Raw genomic sequence first — 24121 nt, 5'->3', positions numbered from 1 at the left:
GTTAGTGGAAGCTTACTATACTACATGGGTTTTTTTTTGTCTGATAAAAACAAGCATAATCAAAGCCAGACACTGAATATTAACAATTTTATACAATTTTATAATTTTTAAAATATTTTCTGTGTCATTTCTGCTGAACAAATGTGCGCTGACTGTTGGCACTTTTCATCTTTACATTTTATTGTCCATAATGGCCCTTTTGTAATGAAATTTAGGTGAATTACTGTATAAGGTTTGAGGGCTTTTTTACTATAAATGTGTACAGTACACAACATATCCTACTCCACAACAATGTGCTTATAATGAATACCTTCAATATTCAAAAATCTCCCATACTGGGCTACGCTATTTTCTATCAGCCATGTTAATCTCAGATTACATCTTGGGCACATAAAATTTGTAGACAGAATTTTGTCACCTGCAGGCCTTAAAAGATATAAAAAATCAGAAAATAGATTCTACAGTGTTCTAACAGGTGTGATGATGAAAATCATGGGGAGGAAAACATACATGTAGTGTCAAGGTTAGGGGTAGTGAGACTTGAATAGCCCAAGCATAAGAACAGTAAACCCTTAATGAGCAGAGTAAGAGTAGGTAATAGGTGTATGGACAGCCACAAAATGACAGAAACAGAATCTGAGATTAGGAACAATATATACGTTTTCTAAACCCACTTATCCAGAGCAGGATCTTAGGAAACCTTGAGCCTACCCCAGCAGGTTTGGGTGCAAGTCAGAAAATATCCTTGGTATGCAATATGTATGATATGGCTGATGTTAAGAACAAAAAGGATATATTTCAACTATCTAATGTATTTTGAGAGAGAGAAAAATAGTAAAAAGCGGGACAAATATTTCAAACCATAATTCTGCTACTGGATTATTTTCACAATATCAGGTATTTTGACCTACGAATGTAAACTAAAAAAAGGTAAATTAATAAATATTGAATAAATACAGAAACACATTAGTATGTTTAGTTTTTCTCCAGTTGGCAGACTCTCTTCACCTACCTGCCTGTAGTTAAGTAGAGACATTGCCAACTCGGGAATTTAAGGTTTGCATTGCTTTGTTGTTAAATGACCTTTTTAAAGCAAAAGTGATTGGTCAGCATCAATATGCTAATTTTATATGTTGACCTTGTCAGTCTCTCAATCAATGCCGTTTTATTTTCGAAAAGGATTTCTCCTCTTCGAAAGAGAAATCTCCAGTGGCATCAGTTATTGTTAACAAACGCAGACATCTGAGAAATAAACTGAAGCGTTACTCTCTCGTGATTTTTCTGTCCATACGATAAAGGTTTTTTTGCCCAGCACATTCCAACTTAAGGTGTTTGGATTACATCTTGATATACAAGAAGTGCAAAGAAATGCGGCAGCTCATCATAATGGATGACAGACTCGTATGCAGCCTGGAATTTGGCTTAGTGTGTGCTGCTGTTTAATAGTTGCTGTGTACGTACTGTATCCTTGTCTTAGTCAGAATTACACCTAACCGGCCATTATTAATGAATAGACTGAAATTCTGCAAGGGATTATCTGTATCTAATACTTCTCTCTTGAGCCCTAAAGATTCAGTGAATGTCAGCCTTGAAAGCTACCGAACATATTCAAAGCAAAATCATCACTTTGGTATGCTTCACTAACACTTGAACCAGAATCTGTCATGCTGTCACTGTCAGCTCCTGAAGAAATGTCACTTTTATAACACAGTAAATCGCTTTCTATTTCGCATGCTTTACGCGCTCTTATTCAGCTTGCTCTGTCACCGTAAATGCTGTGTGAACACCTGCCCTCCATCACCACCTGACATTCACTGGATAAATACATGTGGGTGGCTCGTGGGGGATGACTTCCTTTTTTACAGCTAGTCCAGTTTTCTGTGTCTGGGACAAAATCTGTATTGTCCCTCCTGACTCGTGGTTTTGAATAACAGACCGACATTCCATCGTAGCACCCTGGCATAGACCCTCCTTACAGAATCAGAGAAATGTGATCTTCCTAAAGTTGGAGCACTCGTGCTGGTCCTCCTTTTTAAAAATGAGGACCACCACCTCAGTTTGCCAATCCCAAAACCCCAGCCTCCAAGCAGTGTTAAAAATGTGTGTCTACCGACACAATCCAACAAAATCCAGAGCCTTTAGGAACTCCAAGCAAGTATTTAAATTATTTTAAAAACTAAATACCTTAGTTTTTTGTCCATGTGCTCTATCCATGAGGCTACTGTAGCATGCCTGGATGGTATTGGTTAATTTTAGTCAAAAACAAGTCTCTGCAAATGGAATAGTGATGAACAAGCTATGCTGTTGCTAAATTACAAACACAGCACCCTGAGGCGCTTGTGCTAATCGCTGGAGACTTTAACCATGTGACGCTGGACAAAACATTACCTCTCTTCTCCCAGTATGTGGATTGTAACACCTGGGGAAATAGGACTGTTGACCTACTGTATGCAAACATTAAAGACGCATACAGTGCCATCCCGCTGCCTGTGCTTGGGAAAGCAGATCATAACCTGGTTCTGCTTCAGCCTCACTACAAACCAAGACTGAGGGAGCTACCTACAACCACGCGCTCATTCAGGAAGTGGCAGAGCAGTCTGGAACTACGGACTGGGATATCCTGCAGGGGTCACATAGTGAGAACATTGAGGAGGTTGTTGACTGCACTACTGACTACATCAACTTCTGTACGGACATTGTAGTTCCAGTAAGAACAGTACGCTGCTATGCTAACAACAAGCCATGGATTACAAGTGACATCAAGGGCCTTTTGAACCAGAAGAAAAGGGCTTTTAAAGGCGATGATCAGCATGAGCTCAAGCGCGTGCAGAAGGAACTCTGAGTCCAGCTCAGGGTGGCAAAGGAGCAGTACAGGAGAAAGCCGGAGCAGAAGTTGCAGAATAACAGCATGAAGGAAGTGTGGGATGGGATGAAGATCATCACTGGCTGCAGCTCGAAGCGGGGTGCCACCATCGAGAGAGACATGGAGAGAGCAAACCAGATGAACAACTTCTTTAACAGGTTTGAACACCCTAACCCACTCTCACCTTGGAGTACTGCACCCTCCACACATCCTTCTGCTGATTACCAGCATATGAGAGACATCCCCACCCACAATTACAGCAGCCCAGGTGAGCAGAGAGCTGAGCAGACTTCGTGCCAGCAAAGCAGCGAGTCCAGATGGAGTATCGCCACGACTGCTGAAGGCTTGTGCGCTGGATCTGGGGAGTCCTCTACAGTGCATCTTCAACCTGAGCCTGGAACAGTGGAGAGTCCTGAGGCTTTGGAAAACATCTTGCATCACCCCAGTCCCAAAGGTATCATGTCCTAGTGAGCTGAACGACTTCCGGCCTGTTGCCCTGACGTCACATGTGATGAAGACCATGGAGCGGCTGCTGCTTCACCACCTGAGGCCACAGGTCTGCCACGCCCTCGACCCTCTGCAGTTCACATACCAGGAGAAGGTGGGAGCAGAGGATGCCATCATCTATATGCTACACAGATCGATCTCCCACTTGGATAGAGGCAGTGGTGCTGTAAGAATTATGTTTTTGGACTTCTCTAGCGCCTTCAGCACCATCCAACCTCTGCTCCTTAGGGACAAGCTGACAGAGATGGGAGGAGATTCATACCTGATGGCATGGATCGTGGACTATCTTACAGACAGACCTCAGTATGTGTGTCTCTGGAACTGCAGGTCTGATATTGTAGTCAGCAGCACAGGAGCACCACAGGGGACTGTACTTTCTCCGGTCCTGTTCAGCCTTTATACATCGGACTTCCATTACAACTTGGAGACCTGCCACGTGCAAAAGTTCGCTGATGACACTACTATTGTGGGCTGCATCAGGAGTGGGCAGGAGGAGGAATATAGGAACCTAATCAAGGACTTTAAATGGTGTGACTTAAACCACTTACACCTGAACACCAACAACAACAACATTTACTGTATTTATATAGCACATTTTCATACAAAATGTAGTTCAAAGTGCTTTACATACTGAAGAAAAGAAAAATAAAAGACAAGATAAGAAATTAAAATAAGACAACATTAGTTAACATAGAAAAGGAGTAAGGTCCGATGGCCAGGGTGGACAGAAAAAAACTCCAGACGGCTAGAGAAAAAAAAAAAAATCTGCAGGGGCTCCAGGCCACGGGACCGCCCAGTCCCCTTTGGACATTCTACCTAACATAAATGAAATAGTCCTCTTTCTATTTAGGGTTCTCACGGAGTCACTTGATGTTGATGGTCATACAGACTTCTGGCTTTTAATCCATCCATCATTGTTGGAACATCACGGTGCTTTGAGTAGATGGTGGTGGCACAAGCTACCACCAAAAGGATACCGGAAAAGGAAACAGAAGAGAGAGTAGGGGTTAGTACAGATTTTAGAGCCACCATGAATAATTATAATGAGTTGGAGATAGAGTATCAGGATTTTTATTACAGTGAAATTATGAGAAAGCCATGTTAAAGTAATGTGTTTTCAGCAGTTTTAAGTGTTCCACCGTATCAGCCCAGCAAATTGCTATTGGCAGGTTACTCCAGATTTTGGGTGCATAACAGCAGAAGGCTGCCTCACCACTTTTTAAAATTTTGTTCTTGGAATTCTAAGGAGATACTCATTTGTGGATCTGAGGTTACGATTTGGAATATAAGGTGTCAGACGTTCCGATATATAAGATGGGGCGAGATTATTTAAGGCTTTATAAACCATAAGCAGAATTTTAAAGTCAATCCTGAATGACACAGGTAACCAGTGTAGCGACATCAAAACTGGACAAATGTGCTTGGATTTTCTTTTCCTAGTTAGGATTCTAGCAGCTGCATTCTGCACTAGTTGCAAATGATTTATGTCTTTTTTGGGTAGTCCTGAGAGGAGTGCGTTACAGTAATCTAGTCGACTGAAAACAAACACGTGAACTAATTTCTCTGCATCTTTCAGTGATATAAGAGGTCTAACTTTAGCTATGTTTCTTAAGTGAAAAAATGCTGTCCTAGTGATCTGATTAATATGCGATTTAAAATTCAGATTACAGTCAACAATTACCCCATAGCTTTTTACCTCTGTCTTGACTTTTAATCCTAATGTATCCAGTTTATTTCTAATAGCCTCATTGTATCCATTATTGCCAATCACGAAGATTTCAGTTTTCTCTTTATTTAACTTGAGAAAGTTACTATTCATCCATTCTGAGATACAAGTCAGACATTGTGTTAGTGAATCAAGAGAATCTGGTTCATCAGGTGCTATTGATAAGTACAGCTGTGTGTCATCAGCATAGCTGTGGTAGCTTACATTGTGCCCCGAGATAATCTGACCTAACGGAAGCATGTAGATTGAGAATAACAGCGGACCCAGGATAGAGCCTTGTGGAACACCATATTGGATATCCTGTGTCTTTGAGTTGTAATTACCACAACTAACAAAGAATTTTCTCCCTGCCAAGTATGATTCAAACCAATTTAAGACACTGCCAGAGATGCCCACCCATTGACTAAGGCGATTTCTAAGAATATTATGATCAATGGTGTCAAATGCGGCACTCGGATCTAACAGGATGAGAACCGATAAATGGCCTCTGTCTGCATTCACCCACAAATCATTTACTACTTTAACAAGTGCAGTTTCTGTGCTGTGATTTGTTCTAAAACCCGACTAAAATTTATCAAGAATAGCATGTTTATTTAGGTGGCCATTCAACTGCATAATGACTGCCTTCTCTAGAATTTTACTTAAGAAAGGCAGGTTAGAGATGGGTCTAAAATTTTCAAGAGCCGAGGGGTCGAGATTATGTTTCTTAAGTAGGGATTTAACTACAACAGTCTTAAGACAGTCTGGGAAGACCCCTGTATCTAATGATGAATGTACTATGTCAAGAACATTATCAATTAGCACGCCCGATGCTTCTTTGAAATAATTTGTTGGTATTGTGTCAAGGATGCAGGTGGACCACCAGCAAAACCAAGGAGCTGGTGGTGGATTTTAGGAGACCCAAGCCCCTCCTGGACCCCATGATCATCAGAGGTGACTATGCAGAGGGTGCAGACCTATAAATACCTGGGAGTGCAGCTGGATGATAAATTGGACTGGACTGCCAATACTGATGCTCTGTGCAAGAGAGGACAGAGCCGACTGTATTTCCTTAGAAGACTGACGTCCTTCAACATCTGCAGTAAGATGCAGCAGGTGTTCAATAAGAGGGTTGTGGCGAGTGCCGTCTTTTATGCAGTGGTGTGCTGGGGAGGCAGCATAAATAAGGACGTCTCATGCCTGGAGAAACTGGTGAGGAAGGCAGGCTCTATTGTAGGCAGGGAGCTGGACAGTTTGACATCCGAGGCAGAGATTCCTGTCAATCATGGAGAATCCACTGAACAGGATCATCTCCAGACAGAGGAGCAGACTTCTGTCACTGTCCTGCTCCACTGACAGACTGAGGAGATTGTTCTTCCCCCACACTATGCAACTCTTCAATTCCACCCGGAGGTGGTAAATGTTAACATTATAAAAAGTTATTGTCTGTTTTACCTGCATTTTTATCACTCTTTAATATTGTTTTTATCAGTGTGCTGCTGCTGGAGTATCTATCTAATCTATCTATCGTTATCTTATTTATGTAGTGACCATCTGGTTACAAATACTGAATTTTCCAAATGCCTGCTCGCAGTTGCAGGATAACATTTTCAGAACTTAAGCTTTTTACCAGGGTCAAACTCAAGTGGGGAAAATCAGTCATCAATTTAACTTCAGCAGCTTTCTCATCCCCACCTGCTTTATCCTTCTCTAAGCCTCTAGGCATCTGCTCCACCACACCTTTATTGCCTTCCATATTAACCTTATTAGGGCAATTTTTTTTTCTTGGTCGATGCTCATGCTCTGTGTTCAATTCCAAAGGAAGAAAATACCTTTTCATGCTTGCCATTTTGGAGTTAGCTACCTAAGTTTTCTGAGGCAATATTATACTGTAGTTTATGTTGCTAAATCTAGGTCTAGGTTAAATTCTGATGTTTGTAGCCAGATAACACTTTATTGCCTATGAAAATAATAGAGCTTGATTTTTCACATGCTGGATTTTAATACTTGTTCTTATAGAGCTCTTGCATATGAGTTCTTTTAATTCAAATTCTGTTGGCATATAAAAAAAATAAAATGATAGAACAAATGTGAGCAGGATGCTTGTCCTGTGGAACCCTGGTTTGTCTCTTTTAAGTAGTCATTTTGTGTATGACCCTGCTTTTATGCTTGGCTAGCTATAAAGGGCATAATTTGTGATTTCATTATCTCTTGTGCATGTAGCTTGAAACATAAGACAATGTGCTGAACAGAAATTGTCTCTCTTTCCCTTCGAATGTATGTCTTTTTGTATTGGTTATAAGCTGCCAGTGACACATACTAGACTTCAATCTAATTGCTGTATTTCTTACTTTTAGGGTTCCTATGATTTATATGCCTCCATCTACTCAAGTAGAAGTATTACTACATTGACAAAAATTAACTCACATAAAAGTATCTGACATGGAAACTACTCAATTAAAAGTAAAAAAAAAATATATATGAAAAAGTAGGCACAGACAAATTACTCAAGGCAAAGTACAGTTCAGTTACTTTAGAAAACAAATCAATTAGTATTAATTGATAGCAAATATTCTCAAATTGTGCTGTGCATTGGAAAGTAGAAACAAACTTACTTTATTTTACGTAGCAGTTAGATAATATGTGTGTACAGGTAGTCCCCAAGTTCCGGACATCCGACCTACAACGTACGAATGGGGCTGCAGCTGCGACGCATGCGCCTCAGTAACTGCCGCTCCATCATCTTCGGCCTGGGGATGCTGCAAGTGTAGTGTCCCTCAGACGGCTCCCATCGGCAAGCAGTGACCCGTGGTCCATAGTCACCGGGGCCACAGCTATCGCTCATGTGCAGGATGGAGGCTTGATGGGGCGGTTCACTGCCCGCCACCACGCCGCCACAGCTACTGCTCCTAACTGGACGCAGGCCGGATGGAGTGGGAGGAGGGGGGCGTTTCACTGCCCGCCCACCACACACGGCTGCCCCGTTCGTTCTCGGTGGACGGCTGGTAATGCTGCAAGCCGTTACCCAGTTGTGGCTGAACAGAGGCCATTGAGGGTGAACGGGGTTGCAGAGGGTAGCATTGTAGTGTGCCTTGGATGGCTGCCTGTTGAATGGGGGCGGTGGTGGGCGATTCACTACCTGCCTTTGGCCGCACCGTGTTTGTTCTCAGTGGGCAGACGCTGCAGGCAGCATACTGTGGTGACGGTGTGGTGGTAGGGTGGTGAACCGCTCCTCACCGCCCCCATTCATTCTTAATAGCAAGCCTGCTTGTGCTGTTATGCACATAGCAGGAAGTTGTCTCTTGTCAGTACATCAGACGTCTTGACGACGGGTGCCTTCCTGCTGTGATAGCGTGTACAGTGCTGTGCAGAAGAGCTCATCTTAACCTTTTGTCTTCACCCTTCAAGAATGTCTCTGAAACACAAATCTGATGCAAGTGCTGGTGATACAGTAAAGAAGAAAAGAACCATCACCATTGAAAATAATAGAAATAATAAAAAAGTTAGATTGAGGTGAAACTCCATCATTCATTGGCAGAGCACTTGGTTACAATCGGTCAACAATAGCATTTATTAAAATAATGTACCTGTTCTGACTTGCATACAAATTCAACGTAAGTATCAACCTATAGTCCTTATCTTGTACGTAACCCGGGGACTGCCTGTATAGGAAATGGTGTACTACACTTTATGTGGTAAATAGACTTAAGGCTAACGTTTTTGAAATTTATGAAATATAAAAAAAACTCCTCGTAAATATAAACAAAGCACACATCTTTATTCGTTTCAACGTGTAAGTTATTATTGTACACTTCTTTCAAAAGTAGGCCTATCATTAGTTGAAAAGCTCATTGTACTCTCCTCAAGTGGAATGAGATTCAAATTTATGGAAGCAGACAGTGTTTTTACTGGTATAAGTTTACAATGATAATTAAAATATGAATTTAATAAGGCTTGTATGTTCTTTATTTAGATCTTGTATAGAAAAATGTTTTCATTTATTGTAGATAAACTCTGTAGAAAATCTTGAATGCAAAACTGCAACTGTCAATTTTTCTATTAAATGTGAAAAAATTGACCGATTTAAGCATTGAGACAATATGACAATGCAGTATTATCTGGATTTCAACATATGAAAACATTTAAATTTTTAAACCAAAATCCACTTTAACATACTGCAGCTGCAGTGGTTTCAAACTGTATTTATTATTGTCTACTTTAAACTTATGAAAACAAGTCAAATATTTTTATTAATTCATGTGCACTATACTATTTGCACTTTGAAATCGATGAGGCTACTATATTGTTAACCTTGTAATTGATCATACTCATCTTGGATTATTATACTAACAGTGCACCTCACTGAAATAATATGTATATTTCAAAAACTAAAATTTGCATAAAATTACATCATGATAACAAATGCATGGTAAGCAAGTAATCAAAATCATCTCTAAATATCAGTTGACAATGCAAAATGTAGTTATCTATTAAAAAAAGTCTTCTGTTGTGTCCGAAATATTCAGCCATGACCTCTGCACTCCATATTGCTCGCCCAATTGTTTTTCCTACCCACATATCTTCTCTCCTTACCACCCCGTGACACTCTCAGTGCTAACTTGCCCTTCAACACAGCCAGTTACAATGGCAAGGCAGAAAAGCAAATTATGTATTCAAGAACATTGAACTTTATATCGCTATAGAAAAAGAGTGTCAAGAGCTGATAAAGAACATCAAAAAAAGGAAATGAACAAAAAAGAGCTGCACATAATAAAAATCAAGAACAAAGAGATACGTCCAATAAATGAAAAAGAGAAAAATATCCCGAATAATCTGCGAACAGAAATGTAAAAAAGCAACGTTTACAGAATGTAAATTGGAGGATAAAGTAATTCATGATATTGTTTTTGATGAAGCATTAATGTAATTAAATTTTTTACTTACTTTTACTGCGTTTTATTATTCATTGATATTTAAAATAGACAGTTGTAGTGAAATACTCAAGTAACTGATTTTCTCTCCATAATAACTAAGCACCAAACTGTCTTTCACTGTCGCCCTGCTTACCCTTCTGTAAGCTGCCTTTCAAGCGGCTCAGCTGAGATAGTGGGTATCCAGTGGCCACCCCCAGTTGGTGGCGAGCAAAATGAGCACGGGGCGGAGACCCCTAGTCATTTTATTGTATAATTTGAGACGGAAAAGAATCCTATAAAGAAAAATAGTTCTGCAAATCAAGTGCATTAGCAAACAAAAGGCTTTTGAATCCTGTTCACATTAGGCAAGCACAGTCTGCATAGAACCAGCATAAAGAGCAAACTTTTTTAAAACTTTAAAAAAACACATTTAATATGTTGTCTCTAAATAGCAAATTAAAACATTGATTAATAAGCTACAGTAAAATGTTTGTCATTGAGCTGCAGAACCTTAAGTATATGAGTGTTGAAACGAAAAAAAATGTAAACAGGGGTTACAGAAGTTATCAGGTGATAAGTAAGAACTATATTTTGTCAATTGTAGCATGAGTTTGTTGTAAGTATAATATCAAAGGAAGATAAATACAGCATGAGTGTGTGGTCAGTATAATGTCAAAGGATTTTTTGTTTTGTTGTTTTTTTTTTGTTTGACTAAGCCCAATCCTTGGATGTTGGATGCACCATATAATGCAGGAACAAGGGATTCTTGGTGTTGAGCTTTTAGAAACCAGACATTTTGAAAGTGCTTTTATTCTTATACAGAAAGTTATCACTAAATATATTAAACTTACCAGTGCACACTAGACATGTTTAAGAAAAAGGTACTTGTGCTAAATGTACCTCTCATTATATAATGAAGGGGAGCCTCTTTTTAAAAATGATGCCGCCTGTCGTACTAGCTTATTGTTTTGGACAACTGGACAAAGCTGTGTTCAAGTCAAAAAGAGGTTATCAGAAATTTACTGTGGTATTTTTCAGTGCAACTAACTATTTTTTTTGTTATTTATAAAGTATTTTGAGCACACAACAAGTTTAAAAATCATCTTACTTCCAAGTGTTTTTGTAAATTTGCGAAAGTGTTCTTATAGGCACGTGACTTAACAGCTTTTGGGGTGCAGTCTATGTTCTTCCGAGCCTCTTTGTCAGTGGATTTGAATGCTGTCTTTTTCTCATTCAGGAGACCTTTTAGACCCTTAGAATTGTAGGGCTCGTTAGGAAAGCAACACAATACTGTCTTTGTGGGTATCATTGTTTTGACACAAAAGCTAATATAGTTGGTGATGCAGTGAGAGTCCCTGAATATTGTTCCCCATTTGACTTGTGCATCTTTTCCCAGTCTTGTCATTTAGAAGCTGTCATTCAGAGCCATTTCAGCCTCCAAGCTCCACTATTCTGGTGATAACTGGTTGCAGTCTAATAACAGGCTTGTAGCTGGGAATATGAGTCACTACAGTATATATGGGTGACATCTGACCTTCATACCTATATGAACTTGTTGGATATCCCATTCCAAAACCAATGGCATTAGTCCTCCTAACCCATCCACCTTTGGAGCTATAATCTGGGAAGAGATGTTCTAGTATGCCTGTGGGAATTGGTGCTGATTCAGCCAAAAGAGCTTTGAATTTAGGTACTGTGGTTGGATGAGAAAACATAGTTTATAGTCGACATTACGGTTCATCGAGTTCTTTCACACCAAATTCGTCAAACCATGTCTTTATGTACCTGGCTTTTTGTGCATGGGAACAGTCATGCTGAAAGAGAAAAGGTCTTCTCCAAACTGTTGCCACAAAGTTGAAAATGCATAATTGTCTAAAATTTGTATGCATAGCATTAACAGTAACCTTCACTGGAACCAGGAAGCCTTACACAAACCCTGAGAAACAGACCTAGACCATGATCTCTCCTGCATCAAACTTTAGAGTAGGCAACTCTACAGTCCAGAAGGTGGCATTCTCCTGAAATCCACCAAACCCAGATTCCTCCATTAGACTTGCAGATAGTAAAATGTGATTCATCACTCCAGAGAACACATTTCCACTGTTCTAGAGTCCAATAGTACTGCGGTTTGCAGCACTCCAGCTAATTCTTTGCATTTGCGTATTAATCTTAGTCTTGTGTGCAGGTGCTTGGCCATGAAAAACCATTTTGTGAAGCTCCTGATACAGTTTTTAGTAGATGTTGTGTCCAGAGGCAGTTTGGCACTCTGTTTTAAGTGATGCAATAGAAGACAGCCGATTTTAGTTTATTTAAATGTGTTATGTACTTGAGCACTTGGCAGGCCCACTCTGGGAGTTTGCATAGTCTAAAACTTTGTGAATGAGTTGTTGCTTGTAGGCGCTTCCACTCCACAGTAATAGCACCCACAGTTGACTGGGGCAGATGTATCAGAGTTGCAATTACATATACTGACTTATGGCAAAGGTGGAATCCTGTGACAGTTTCAGGTTTATGACCACTGAGCTCTTCAGTACTACCTATTCGATGGCCAGTGTTTGACAATAGAGATAACAAGGTTGTGCAGTTGATTTTATACATGTGTTAGCAGTGAGTGTGTCTGAAACGCCTGAGTTCAATAATTTGGTAGGGCATCCACATATAAACCTCAGGGCTTTTAGTTTGGTTTGCACTTTGTTATTGTTATATTATACATCAAAAGAGTTATTTGAGGCCCTCAGAAAGAAGATCATACAGTAGATGCCTGTGGCTGTGATTCTAGTAAGGGATTTAAAAAGATTTCCAAACAATTAGAAACTGTTGTACTGCCTGGAAGATCATCTGCAGATGGAGGATATTTCAAACTGCCAAGTTGTCCAAGTCAGATGCTCCCAGAAAATTCAACCTCGGAGCAGAGCGCAAGATGCTAAAAGAAGTCTCTAAGAGCTCCAGAATTTTATCACGGAACTTACAGGTAGATCTTGCCACTGTTGATATCAAAGTGCATGTGTCTATTATTAGGAAAAGGTAATACAAATTAGACCTACATGAGAAGTGTGCCAGGAGGAAACCTTTGCTGTCCAGAAAGAACATTGTGGCAAGAAGGAAACGCACCCATGATCAGTTAGGCAAAGATCAGGGGCCTCATGTATAAATGGTGCATATGCACAAAAATGTTGCGTATGCCTGTTCCCACACTCACAATGAGATGTATAAAAACTAAACTTGGCATAAAGCCACGCATATTCTCATGCCTGCTCAGTCCATTGTGTATGCAAATTTTTGGCTCAGTTTTGCAAAGTGGTTACACCCAGCATCAAAGCAGTGCTACTGTTATTGTGTAGTTTCCCTTTATTTTTTAGATTCACATCCCTAAAGCGGATTTATGAAATACACTGAAATTTACCGCATATTGCTTATTAGTTTAAGGCATCTGTTTACGGCTGTGTATTGGCAAGAATTTTGTGAGACGATACGTATCATCATGCAGGGGTTACAATTCAATATATTGCGAAGTATGTATATTACATTATACAGATAAATTTTTAACTTGATTTAAATAAGGTATACTGTTAATGTGTGGGCACGGTGGTGGAGCGGTAGCGATGAGCTGGCGCCCCGTTCAGGGATTGTTCCTGCTTTGCACTGTATGCTTGCTGGAACTGGCGTAACCCTGGATGGATGGATGGAGTGAGTGAGTAATTAAACATATACTATGAAGCAATTTCAAAGTTCCTTAACTTTTGAAGAATCGATATTTTAAGCTCACAGATGGCGTGATAATTATTAAAGAGCTAATTGTGTGATGATTGGTTGCATGGAGAAAGAAAAGGAAGGACAGGAATTGGGGGTTTGTATGTTTGAAAGAGACAGTACTGCTCCAATAAATTATTTCATTGAGGGTTGCGGACGGCACAGCAAGCGTCTTGTAGGAGGCAGGAACAATCACCGGACGGAGTGCCAGCTCGTCACTACCACTGTGCCACCATGCACACATGTTTAATACATGCTTTAATTCCTATTATCATGAAAATTATATCAATTATACATCTTAGTATTTAAATTGCTCAGAGAGCTGTAATATCATGAACGTAATGTATTCTGTGTCCTGTCGGTGTAAGAGGAAGCCAATTTAAGAAACACGTAGTGATTCACACACACAGAGTACATAGAAGAACACATAGAATACGACACACACACATAGCATTCAACTTGCTACTTTAGTTACCATGGGATTTGAGAAAATAGTAAATTAAAAGATTATAAGACGAAGTTTATGACATTCTGCTTTAATGACAAAATAAACTACGTGATTAAAGTGGAAATTTTGAGATTAAAGTTGACATTTCTACTGTGTTCTTATTTTTTTTTTTCTTTTCTCTGTACCCTAATACACCTCCTTATGACACTGAGATAGTGGGCTATGACTTGCCTTTTCACAGAGACTTTGATATCTGACCACATCTCATTTATTTCAGGTACTGTGCGGCTTTCTGAACTTCAACTTTAAAGTTTCTCCGCCACTCTGTGTCACTCGATCATCTTCCTTTGTTGTTTATACCACTGCTTAAACCAACAAATAGTACGTTTTCCTTGCCTCCTCTTGGTATTCGCTGAAATTCTTCTTTTTCCCCTCTGCATTTGCCATTGTCATTTCACAGAACACTGAATGTAATGGGATATTTATGTTGATTTGCGTATTCAAAGATAGGGCTGCAACAATTAGTCGACGTAATCGAGGACGTCGACTACAAAAAATTGTCAACGTGGATTTTTTAATGTCGATACGTCTTAAACAGAACCTTCAATAGAGGCTCCAGTCACAAAGAACCACATTGGTTTTTGCAACTGGAATGTACTTCATGAATGTCAGGGGGTAGTATCATTTGTTACTGTTTGTCATGACTGCACACAGTCCTACCAACGAAGAAGAACGTCTGAGGAGAAGAAGAACGTAGAGGAAAATAAACGTGGTTGCAGTGGCGAGTCAGATAGAGGAGGGGGAAGGAGATGGAAAAAAAATTGAGACAGAAACTTTCTAAAGTGTGGGATCACTTCACCGAAAAAGAAAAAAAAGTTGAATGCAGATTATACAAAGCAGAGCTTTCTTTTCACCGCAGCACCACCGCGATGCATGAGCATCTGAAACGCAAGCATCCTGGAGCTGTGATGCCACCGTCTCTTGAGAATTTATGCTATTGTTGTTATTTAGTTAGTGAGCTGTGACGCCACCGTCTCTTGAGAATTTATGCTGGCGCTGTTAGTTAGTTAGTTAGGGTCAGATCAGGAGGGGAGGGAGAGCGTGAATGAGACTGAGAAAATAAAAGTGAAAAAAGCTAGCTTTTACAAGTACAGCAGAAAGTGTGAGCTTATTCAGTGCTAGTAGGAGCACGCAGGTGGCCGGTTTCTTGTGCTATAACAAGCTTGACCTGGCGGCGATCAAAGCACATGTACTGTGCAAGGCATGTACAGGGTCCACTGAGAAAGAAGAGCATTCATGGCTCACCTTGCAGAGAAACATTCTTTCCTCTGCATGTCCTGGAGTCCTGTGCAGACTAGGCAAGATCGGGGAGAAAAAAAAAAAACGCAGTCACTGATTACAACCGCAAGAAGGTAGGCTAATGAAAATGAATAATGTTGCATCCGTGCCACAATGTTTTCCGAAATGTACTATAAGGTCATAAAATGAATAATTCCAAATATCATATTTACCTTTGTCTCTGTTTTTTTGTCACTGCAGCTTTGACATCACAGGCCATAAGGCGCATACTAATTCAGCATAAACAGGAACACTCAATAAAACTGAATAAAAAAAAAAAGCAAGTGACAATGAGATAAGAATAAGGCAGCTTTTATCCATCCAGATTTGAGAATTTCCAGTTTGATTGTCTCAAAACACCACACACATCTACAGTTATTCCCAGTTTCAGATAAAAAGTAACAGTGTCAGATCCCTGGCGGACAGTAGTATGTATCGTGATTGTGACTGAGAGAATAAAAGTAAAAAATGTAACTTTTTCAAGAACTGTACATTTTACAGTGGCTGTTACAGACACAAATCAAATGTATGTGTTTATTGTATAATAACAATAAGAGCAACTCATTGCTCATAACGGTAAATATACAAGGCAGTCAGGATCAAACCGGGGGACTCTTGATTATAAGTCAACAATTCCTACCGTTGCACCACGGAAGCCATTGTATCGTCACTTGAACTTTTTGTGAAAGTGTTTATTTGATCATTGCACTTTAGGCTTTACACATTATATAGTTTAGGTCTACATTTTGTCATTTATTACTAAAATATGAAAAGTGTTTCAGTTTTAACAATGCATTTTTTGGTTAACTTAAATGCACTTTTTTTGTTTAAAGACTATGTGCACTTTAGTTTGTATTGTTTAATGTATTTCTTTTTTATTGTGATGGTCATACTAATATAAAAACCATCTGATTATCTTCAAATTCATATGTTTCACTGGTTGTTATTTTAATTCGATTATTATTCATTTTAATCATGTTAATGCAGAGACATCAGGGTGACATTCACAGGTTGACAGACATGAGTAGATGAGGTAAGACATGCACTGGAGCCCAGAACAGGATGTGCAACCACAAGTGGCAGGCATCAAAACAGTCTGGCATGAAATAATCGTGATTTGTTGTTCACTGAATGTTAGCAACTGACATACTGACGCTCGTGGGCAATCGTGGCTTTGTGGTGAGAGAGAGAGGTAAACAAGGGTAGCGCGTGCGTTGTTCACTGAATGCTAGCAACTGGCGTATTGGACGCTCGTGGGCAATCGTGGCTTCGTCTCGAGAGAGGTAAACCAGGGTAGCACACGGTGTTCTAACACACGAGTCGTATTCCAAACAAAGGTCGTATACCAAGCAAAATTTTTCGTGTCCAAACAGGACGTATACTAAGATGGACTTATTCCAAAGCGGACGTATACCAAGGTACCAATGTATTGTTTTAACAGAAGTTCTGAAATAAAAGTGAAACTAATGAAATAGCAACAATTCAAAGAAAAAAAAAATCTTAAAAGTGTGTATCCGGAAAACGAAACATGGGGGTTGCCAAGCGAAGCGAGCAGGTGGCAAAGCCCCCTTGTATGTTTAAAAAAATAAAAAATCAAGGAGTGTACTTTTTCATGCGCTTTTTTCCTATTTTTACATACACACACACATATATATATATATATATATATATATATATATAAAGGATTATTAGGAACACCTGTTCAATTTCTCATTAATGCAATTATCTAATCAACCGATCACATGGCAGTTGCTTCAATGCATTTAGGGGTGTGGTCCTGGTCAAGACAATCTCTTGAACTCCAAACTGAATGTCAGAATGGGAAAGAAAGGTGATTTAAGCAATTTTGAGTCTGGCATGGTTGTTGGTGCCAGACAGGCCGGACTGAGTATTTCACAATCTGCTCAGTTACTAGGATTTTGTGAAGCCACAACACGCACAACCTTGAGGCGGATGGGCTACAACAGCAGAAGACCCCACCGGGTACCTCTCATCTCCACTACAAATAGGAAAAAGAGGCTACAATTTGCACAAGCTCACCAAAATTGGACAGTTGAAGACTGGAAAAATGTTGCCTGGTCTGATGAGTCTCGATTTCTGTTGAGACATTCAAATGGTAGAGTCAGAATTTGGCGTTAACAGAATGAGAACATGAATCCATCATGCCTTGTTACCACTGTGCAGGCTGGTGGTGGTGGTGTAATGGTGTGGGGGATGTTTTCTTGGCACACTTTAGGCCCCTTAGTGCCAATTGGGCATCGTTTAAATGCCACGGGCTACCTGAGCATTGTTTCTGACCATGTCCATCCCTTCATGACCACCATGTACCCATCCTCTGATGGCTACTTCCAGCAGGATAATGCACCATGTTACAAAGCTCAAATCATTTCAAATTGGTTTCTTGAACATGACAATGAGTTCACTGTACTAAAATGCCCCCCACAGTCACCAGATCTCAACCCAATAGAGCATCTTTGGGATGTGATGGAATGGGAGCTTCGTGCCCTGGATGTGCATCCCACAAATCTCCATCAACTGCAAGATGCTATCCTATCAATATGGGCCAACATTTCTAAAGAATTCTTTCAGCACCTTGTTGAGTCAATGCCACGTAGAATTAAGGCAGTTCTGAAGGCGAAAGGGGGTCAAACACCGTATTAGTATGGTGTTCCTAATAATGCTTTAGGTGAGTATATATATATGCAATTTTCCCACCTCCTTGTCTTTCCCAATAAGTTATTCACATATTAATAATAATCTGTATGCAAGTTGGCTTCCTTTTAGCTTTTGTTTTGAGCGGAAGATGAGGAGGTTGAGGTTGGGAGCAGGCACTGATTATAGTGCATTGCCACACCCCCCACACGATGAACTACCTGGAGGGCATCTGAAATTGGAAACATGAACAGAATAGAACCAACAGAACTTTTGCTGGATATATTTTTTTTTTACTAGATAATCTCAATATATTAGTGCTGAATTTTGATTGTGTCCTGAAGAATAAAGAATTACAGTGTATGTGCAATCATATTAAGGGCAGGTTTGGAATCGCCAGAGTGAACTTTGGTAGGGTAGGCAGAAAGTCGGGGCACACAGACAAAGGGAGAATATGTGGACTTTAATGGTGGGATTAGAAATGAGGATGCTGCAACTGTGTGACTACTTCATTTATGTGTACTTCATTTATGAATTTCTGATTCATGTGCACTTTTGTCTTATTAGAGTTTAACTGAAAGTCCTGTTTCTATTTTCCAATATCCAATAAATAGTATTTTTGTGTATGATTGTTGTTGATGTTTTTTATGTTAATTATTTATGGATATATTGTCCGCACCATTCTAATGCTTAAAATTGGTTATCAAAGTTGTATATCTTTCTTGTCTATATTTATGTGTGTTATTCTGTACACCCAGTTTCATTTCTTATTTATAAGAAACCTTATTTAGTTTTGGTCACAGCTGTTTTTATAGTACTATTTTTTGCTATTCTTGCCATAGTGTGACATTGTAATAGAAATTGAAACACAATACCTAGGCTGTATTGATGTATTGTCTGTGCTTTGAATTCTCAACTAATCCTGTCTCGACAGGTTTTTGGAGTTGCATAATTTTAAGTTACTGTAAATCTCTAGGTTATCTATTTCACTGTTTATTACTTGTTCTACCAACCTGTTTCATTTTCTAATTCTATGGATCTTTGTTAAGACTTGCCCATATCTGTTTTATAGAAAAAATATCTACTCATTTTAAGCTATGCTTACTGTAAAGTGATTGACCAGCAACCTTTAAAATAAAAAACTTAACACAGTACCTAAGTGCTAGCCTGTAGAATTCTTAAGTCATCCTATCTTATGATAAAAGATTGATCAAATCTTCCTTACCCTCCAGGGCTGTCTTACTTTGAGGATGCACATGATGACCTAGATGACTGTAAGTGTGATTATTTTTTCCATATCAATTTTAGATGGGTTAATCATAGCTGTCTTGCAGATTTTGTCTTATTAATAAAATGATAATTTTCAGGAGTTTGCTGCAAAAAAGAAACAGGAAAAATGTAATGGGAAAGAATTATAATTTTAAACACTGTCCAGTATACTATGAAAGTTCGTTGTTAGCAGCTTAGTGACGCGCAGTCAGAAAATCCGCTTGATTTGCTTCCTTTGCTCAGATAAAACTACTACTACTGTTTGGTGTAATTCTTTACTTAAAGTCAACATGTTGTTTTCTTTGAGAACACCCATTCAATTCTTTACTGTATGCCACCACAGAGTGACCAGTAGTGCATATAGTTATGTTAGCTACAAATCTAGAAGCAGTTATTTTTACAGTAAGTGATACGTAAAGCAAGTGTAATAAAGAACACAATACATACTGTAATTCCATCAGGTTTACAGTTTCTGACCCTTGAGTGAAAGTAAATAAATTAATATTGGTATGATTCATTGTATTATGTACCTATAATTTACTCTTCAAGATTCTATTTGCTTTAGGTTACATATTTTTAATGCTGCAGCATGTACCTTCTGATTAACTCTAAAGCCACAGTGAGCTTTGGTACTCCATCCTTAAACAAAATCCACAGTTCAGAGTCATCCAAAATTATTCAGAACTGTAATGGCATTGACTTGAATTTCAATGATCTTTAAATTTCTGTCTTATTTGAAGAAAAAAAAAATCAGTTGTTTTGTAGACAGTAGCGACTGTTCAGTGTGCGTAGGGTGGTAGCCATTGTACTGAATATTTCACTTTCCACTTCAGTGTCGAGAGACTGCACAAATCAAAATACCCATAATTCATATACAGAATGGAGAGGAGAGGTTAGGAACACGCACTGATACAGTGCATTGCCGCACCCACCACATGACAAACCAACTCAGGATCCAGTGCATGTAACTATGCCAATTCTGCCACCAACCCCCAAGTTTTTCCCTGCAGGTTGGAGGGCCTACATGCAGAGACGGATGCAGATTAATGTCATACCCAAGACGGAGCAATTGCAGGTTAAGGGCCTTGCTCAACGGCTCAACAGAGCAGAGACCCTTTTGGCATTTTACGGGATTCGAACCGGCAACCTTCCGATTGCCAATGCAGATCCCTAGCCTCAGAGCCACCACTCCGCCATATAGAATATAGATGGAGCAATAACCAGAACAGACATCTTGTATTAAACAGCAAGTAACATAAGTAACTGAGTAACTATTCTTTGTAGGCATTTTAAATAATATTACTGTTATTGTCAGTCTCCAAATTAAAGCTGAATTTATACCAACATACTTCCAAAACATTTCCAGTGAAATGCCAGTACTGCTTTACAAGCAAAATCCCTTTAACACCAGTCTGCCAAATACTAAAATCTGAACAGATGTTGCATCAGAAAGCATATTTCAAATGGTATAATGTGAGGCTGGTTAAAGTTACAGCAATTTACATTATGATGTTATTTATTCATTGTTAAAGACAGCTGCATGACAGAATGCTAAAAAAAAAAGCTGTTGTTAATTAGCTTTGTTTTATACTAAGTACAAAGGTTGATATGTTTTAAGAGCTGTATATCAAAAGAGTGATGAGATCTATTTTGCTTTTCTACTCATAAGCTGAGATTTGTTTTCAGTAACTTGAGCTAATGTTAAAATTGGGTTGATGATTTCCAGGTTACCACAAAGAAAATAAGCTTATTTCATAAGTAAAACTGTTTTAATGATGAGAAACTGCAAGTAACTTAAAATTGCAATGACCCTGTAATAGAATATGTGAATTCAAAAGAATATATGGGTTAAAGCATAGTTCTTATTAGTGCCTGAATAATAGTAGGGCACTGACAAGATTTTTTATTACTTATAGAAAACTGTTTAGTCTTCTAGATCAACAGTGTTACAATTACTGTATATGCTTTGTAAGTATATTTTGAAAGCAATTAGAAAAGGAAGATTTTTTTTCCAATTTTGGGGCATTACACCATCTTTAAATGTAAACGGATGGAAAATTAAATATTTTAAGCTATTGTGACCCGTGAGTCGCTGCCTTGCACCCAAAAGACAAGGCTGAGACTGATTTCAGGAAAATCAGTCTTACTCAATTTGAAACAGGAACAGTAAGGTTATTTATTGCAGTGGCAACTACCACTCTACTACACACAGACACAGCAAACAGGCAAGGCTGGGGGGCCAGGTCACTGGCCAAGTTGGTGTTCCCCGAATCGCCCATCAGGCAGCAGATGCATTGTGCGAGGAGGTGGTGAGCTTGCTATTGATTCTGTGGTGCTGTGAAATTTTGAGGTGCTGCAAACCAGTGTGGTGCTATGAACCTGCGGTTGCTTTGGCGACGGACAAGTAGCCCTTGACAGATGTGTCAATCGCGTTTTGGCGTGTCGCCCCATTGGAGAGAGTCTAAGTTGAGTCACTCCTTAAATACTAAATCAACTTAAATGGATCAATTTGTCCTTTCCTACTTGCTTTATGAAATATTGTTTGTTCAGCAGTGCTAGAATATCTGTCATTAGTACAGAATTGTAGGGCAAACACTGAACAAGAATATAGGAGTGTCTTGTGTTATAAATGAATGAAAACACTATAATGTATGTTAATGAGAAATTTGCAATCATTTATAATGCTGAATTACTTATTTAATAATAAATTAATAAATAATTTCAAATGAATTAAAATGACAGTGAAGCAATATTTCTGTACTGTAATTCACGAAACACAAGTTATTTAAATTATGAGCCATGGGTATAAACAGAATGTTAACCTTACGTTTAAACATACAGTTTTTGATAATGATATGGTATCACATGTAGATGGAAATAGCATAAAAGCCACCACTTAACTGATGATTGTGAGATGCATGTTGTCTCTGAGTAATTGTTCAGTGAGTTACTCCCCTCTCAGCAGCTATATTCCCTGATGGCACAGTCAGTGTAGCTGCTTATCTGTGACAGAGCTTGTTTTTACCATTTACATTCAGTGCCATCCATGAATGAAATCACAAAGTAAGTGAAAATGGTGACCTTACTATACTATGCCTAAATGCTAGTGATGGCTGCCAGACATTCATCCTTATCAAAACTAGTTTGCTTTGTTCGCAAGCTTAAAAAAAATGCTGGTTGAAAATAAAATGTGATTTGCATAAAAAGAAAAATTTGCTGATTTTATTAGCAAGCATTGCAGGATAGCAAGAAGAAAGCCATTACTCTTACTGTTAATGATCATTGCTATTCATTTTCTGAACCCACTTTTGACAAGTATAAGATTGGGAAATGCCTTTCTGAAGTTCTCCTCCAACTAGGCTGGGAGGCTTGATTTCTTGTTTCCATACTAAATGCTTTTAAAGCTGGAGTTGACTGTATGTCTCTCTTAGTGTTTAAAACATGGTTAGTGCATTTAAAGAAATAGCAACCCTGTATTTGTTTATCAGGGTTAAACTCTAATGTAAAATGCATCGACAAGTGATCAAGGTAATGCACACCAACAAATAAAAACAACTGGTTTGAAATGCGTTCTGTGAACCATCAGCTTCACTTACATGCCCTTGCATGAGCAGTATGTCAAACTTTATCAGATTTCTGCTTTATTTGCTTTCACTGAATAATGGATGGAAAAAATGAAAGCTGTTTTATAAATATGATCTAGTGTTAAATATGTGGGAGCTGATTAGTGATCACAACTCATTTTGCACTTTGCAAACCATCTCATTATAATAAGCAAGAAAATCCATCTCCACCAACTAACTATTTTACTTAAATTGCCTGTGTTAATAAATATATTGCAGCTACTTGGTAAGTAACTGCAGTCATAGTTTGTCCTTTTTCTGATCCATTTATCCAGTTCATGGTCACAGACAAAGATGAAAGCCAATTCTAGCTGAGGAAACAATGAATCTCAAGGCACACTCACGCATAGCCCTAAATTGTTGAAGCAGACAGCTTGTTTACTATGGCTTGAAGACATTTTCTTAAAGTAAACACAGTTAATTAAAATAGGCTGTAAATGTAATATATGTCTTGTGGACGCTAGGGGTCGCTGTTGCCCCATGAAACCCAACAGACAGACGTCCAGGACACACGTATAAAAGCACCAAGAAGAATGTTTAATTATTTTCTTCAATAAAGTGCACAAAGCATCACACTTGCACAATTCTCCATTAACAATACTCAATAATAATTCAATAACAATAATCCTCCACTCCTAGCAGCTTCGTCACCCAACCTCCCAACTCCGGCCTCAAACAATCCTTTATATATTCCATGACCTGGAAGTGCGTCTCCTCTTCTTCCGGGTCAAACACCACATCATCCTTCCTCAAGCATCCCAGAAGTACTGTGGGTTTCCGTCTTCATGACTCCAAAGTACTTCTGGGTTGTAGGAAAAGTAGAAGTCCCCAGATCCTTTATGAGCTCCCCCTGGTGGCACCCAACAGGGCTGAGAAAATAAACTCCATGTCCAATGGTGCCCTGCAGAATCTGGGGTACAGTTAATGTCCATGGGAGCTGCCACCTATCGTCCTGAGGGAGGCAGTTTCCTGGAAAAGCTGCTCTTCTCCACTCTTCCTGTTCTGGGACGTCCCGGTCGGATTGAGCTGCCAGCCGTCTATCACAGTCTTTAT

At 39.1% G+C, this 24121-nt stretch overlaps 1 protein-coding gene across 6 annotated transcripts in view; it reads left to right on the top strand.

The window, feature by feature from the left end:
• ppp4r1l (protein phosphatase 4, regulatory subunit 1-like) overlaps positions 1-24121 on the top strand; it is a 66368-nt gene that overhangs the window by 4172 nt on the left and 38075 nt on the right. For all 6 annotated transcript variants that reach the window (XR_005630539.1, XR_005630540.1, XR_005630537.1 and 3 more), the window contains exon 2: positions 19409-19450. Coding sequence is in view for 1 of the 6 variants with exons in the window: in XM_039735540.1 (XP_039591474.1) it covers positions 19409-19450 (42 nt within the window). In the remaining 5 variants the exon portion in view is untranslated. The remainder of the gene's footprint in view (positions 1-19408; positions 19451-24121) is intronic.

This window comes from Polypterus senegalus, chromosome 14 (genome assembly GCF_016835505.1).
Source record: "Polypterus senegalus isolate Bchr_013 chromosome 14, ASM1683550v1, whole genome shotgun sequence".
Taxonomy (NCBI): domain Eukaryota; kingdom Metazoa; phylum Chordata; class Cladistia; order Polypteriformes; family Polypteridae; genus Polypterus; species Polypterus senegalus.
The sequence above is the reverse complement of the archived record's forward strand: the minus strand, read 5'-3'. Positions and strand labels throughout refer to the sequence as shown.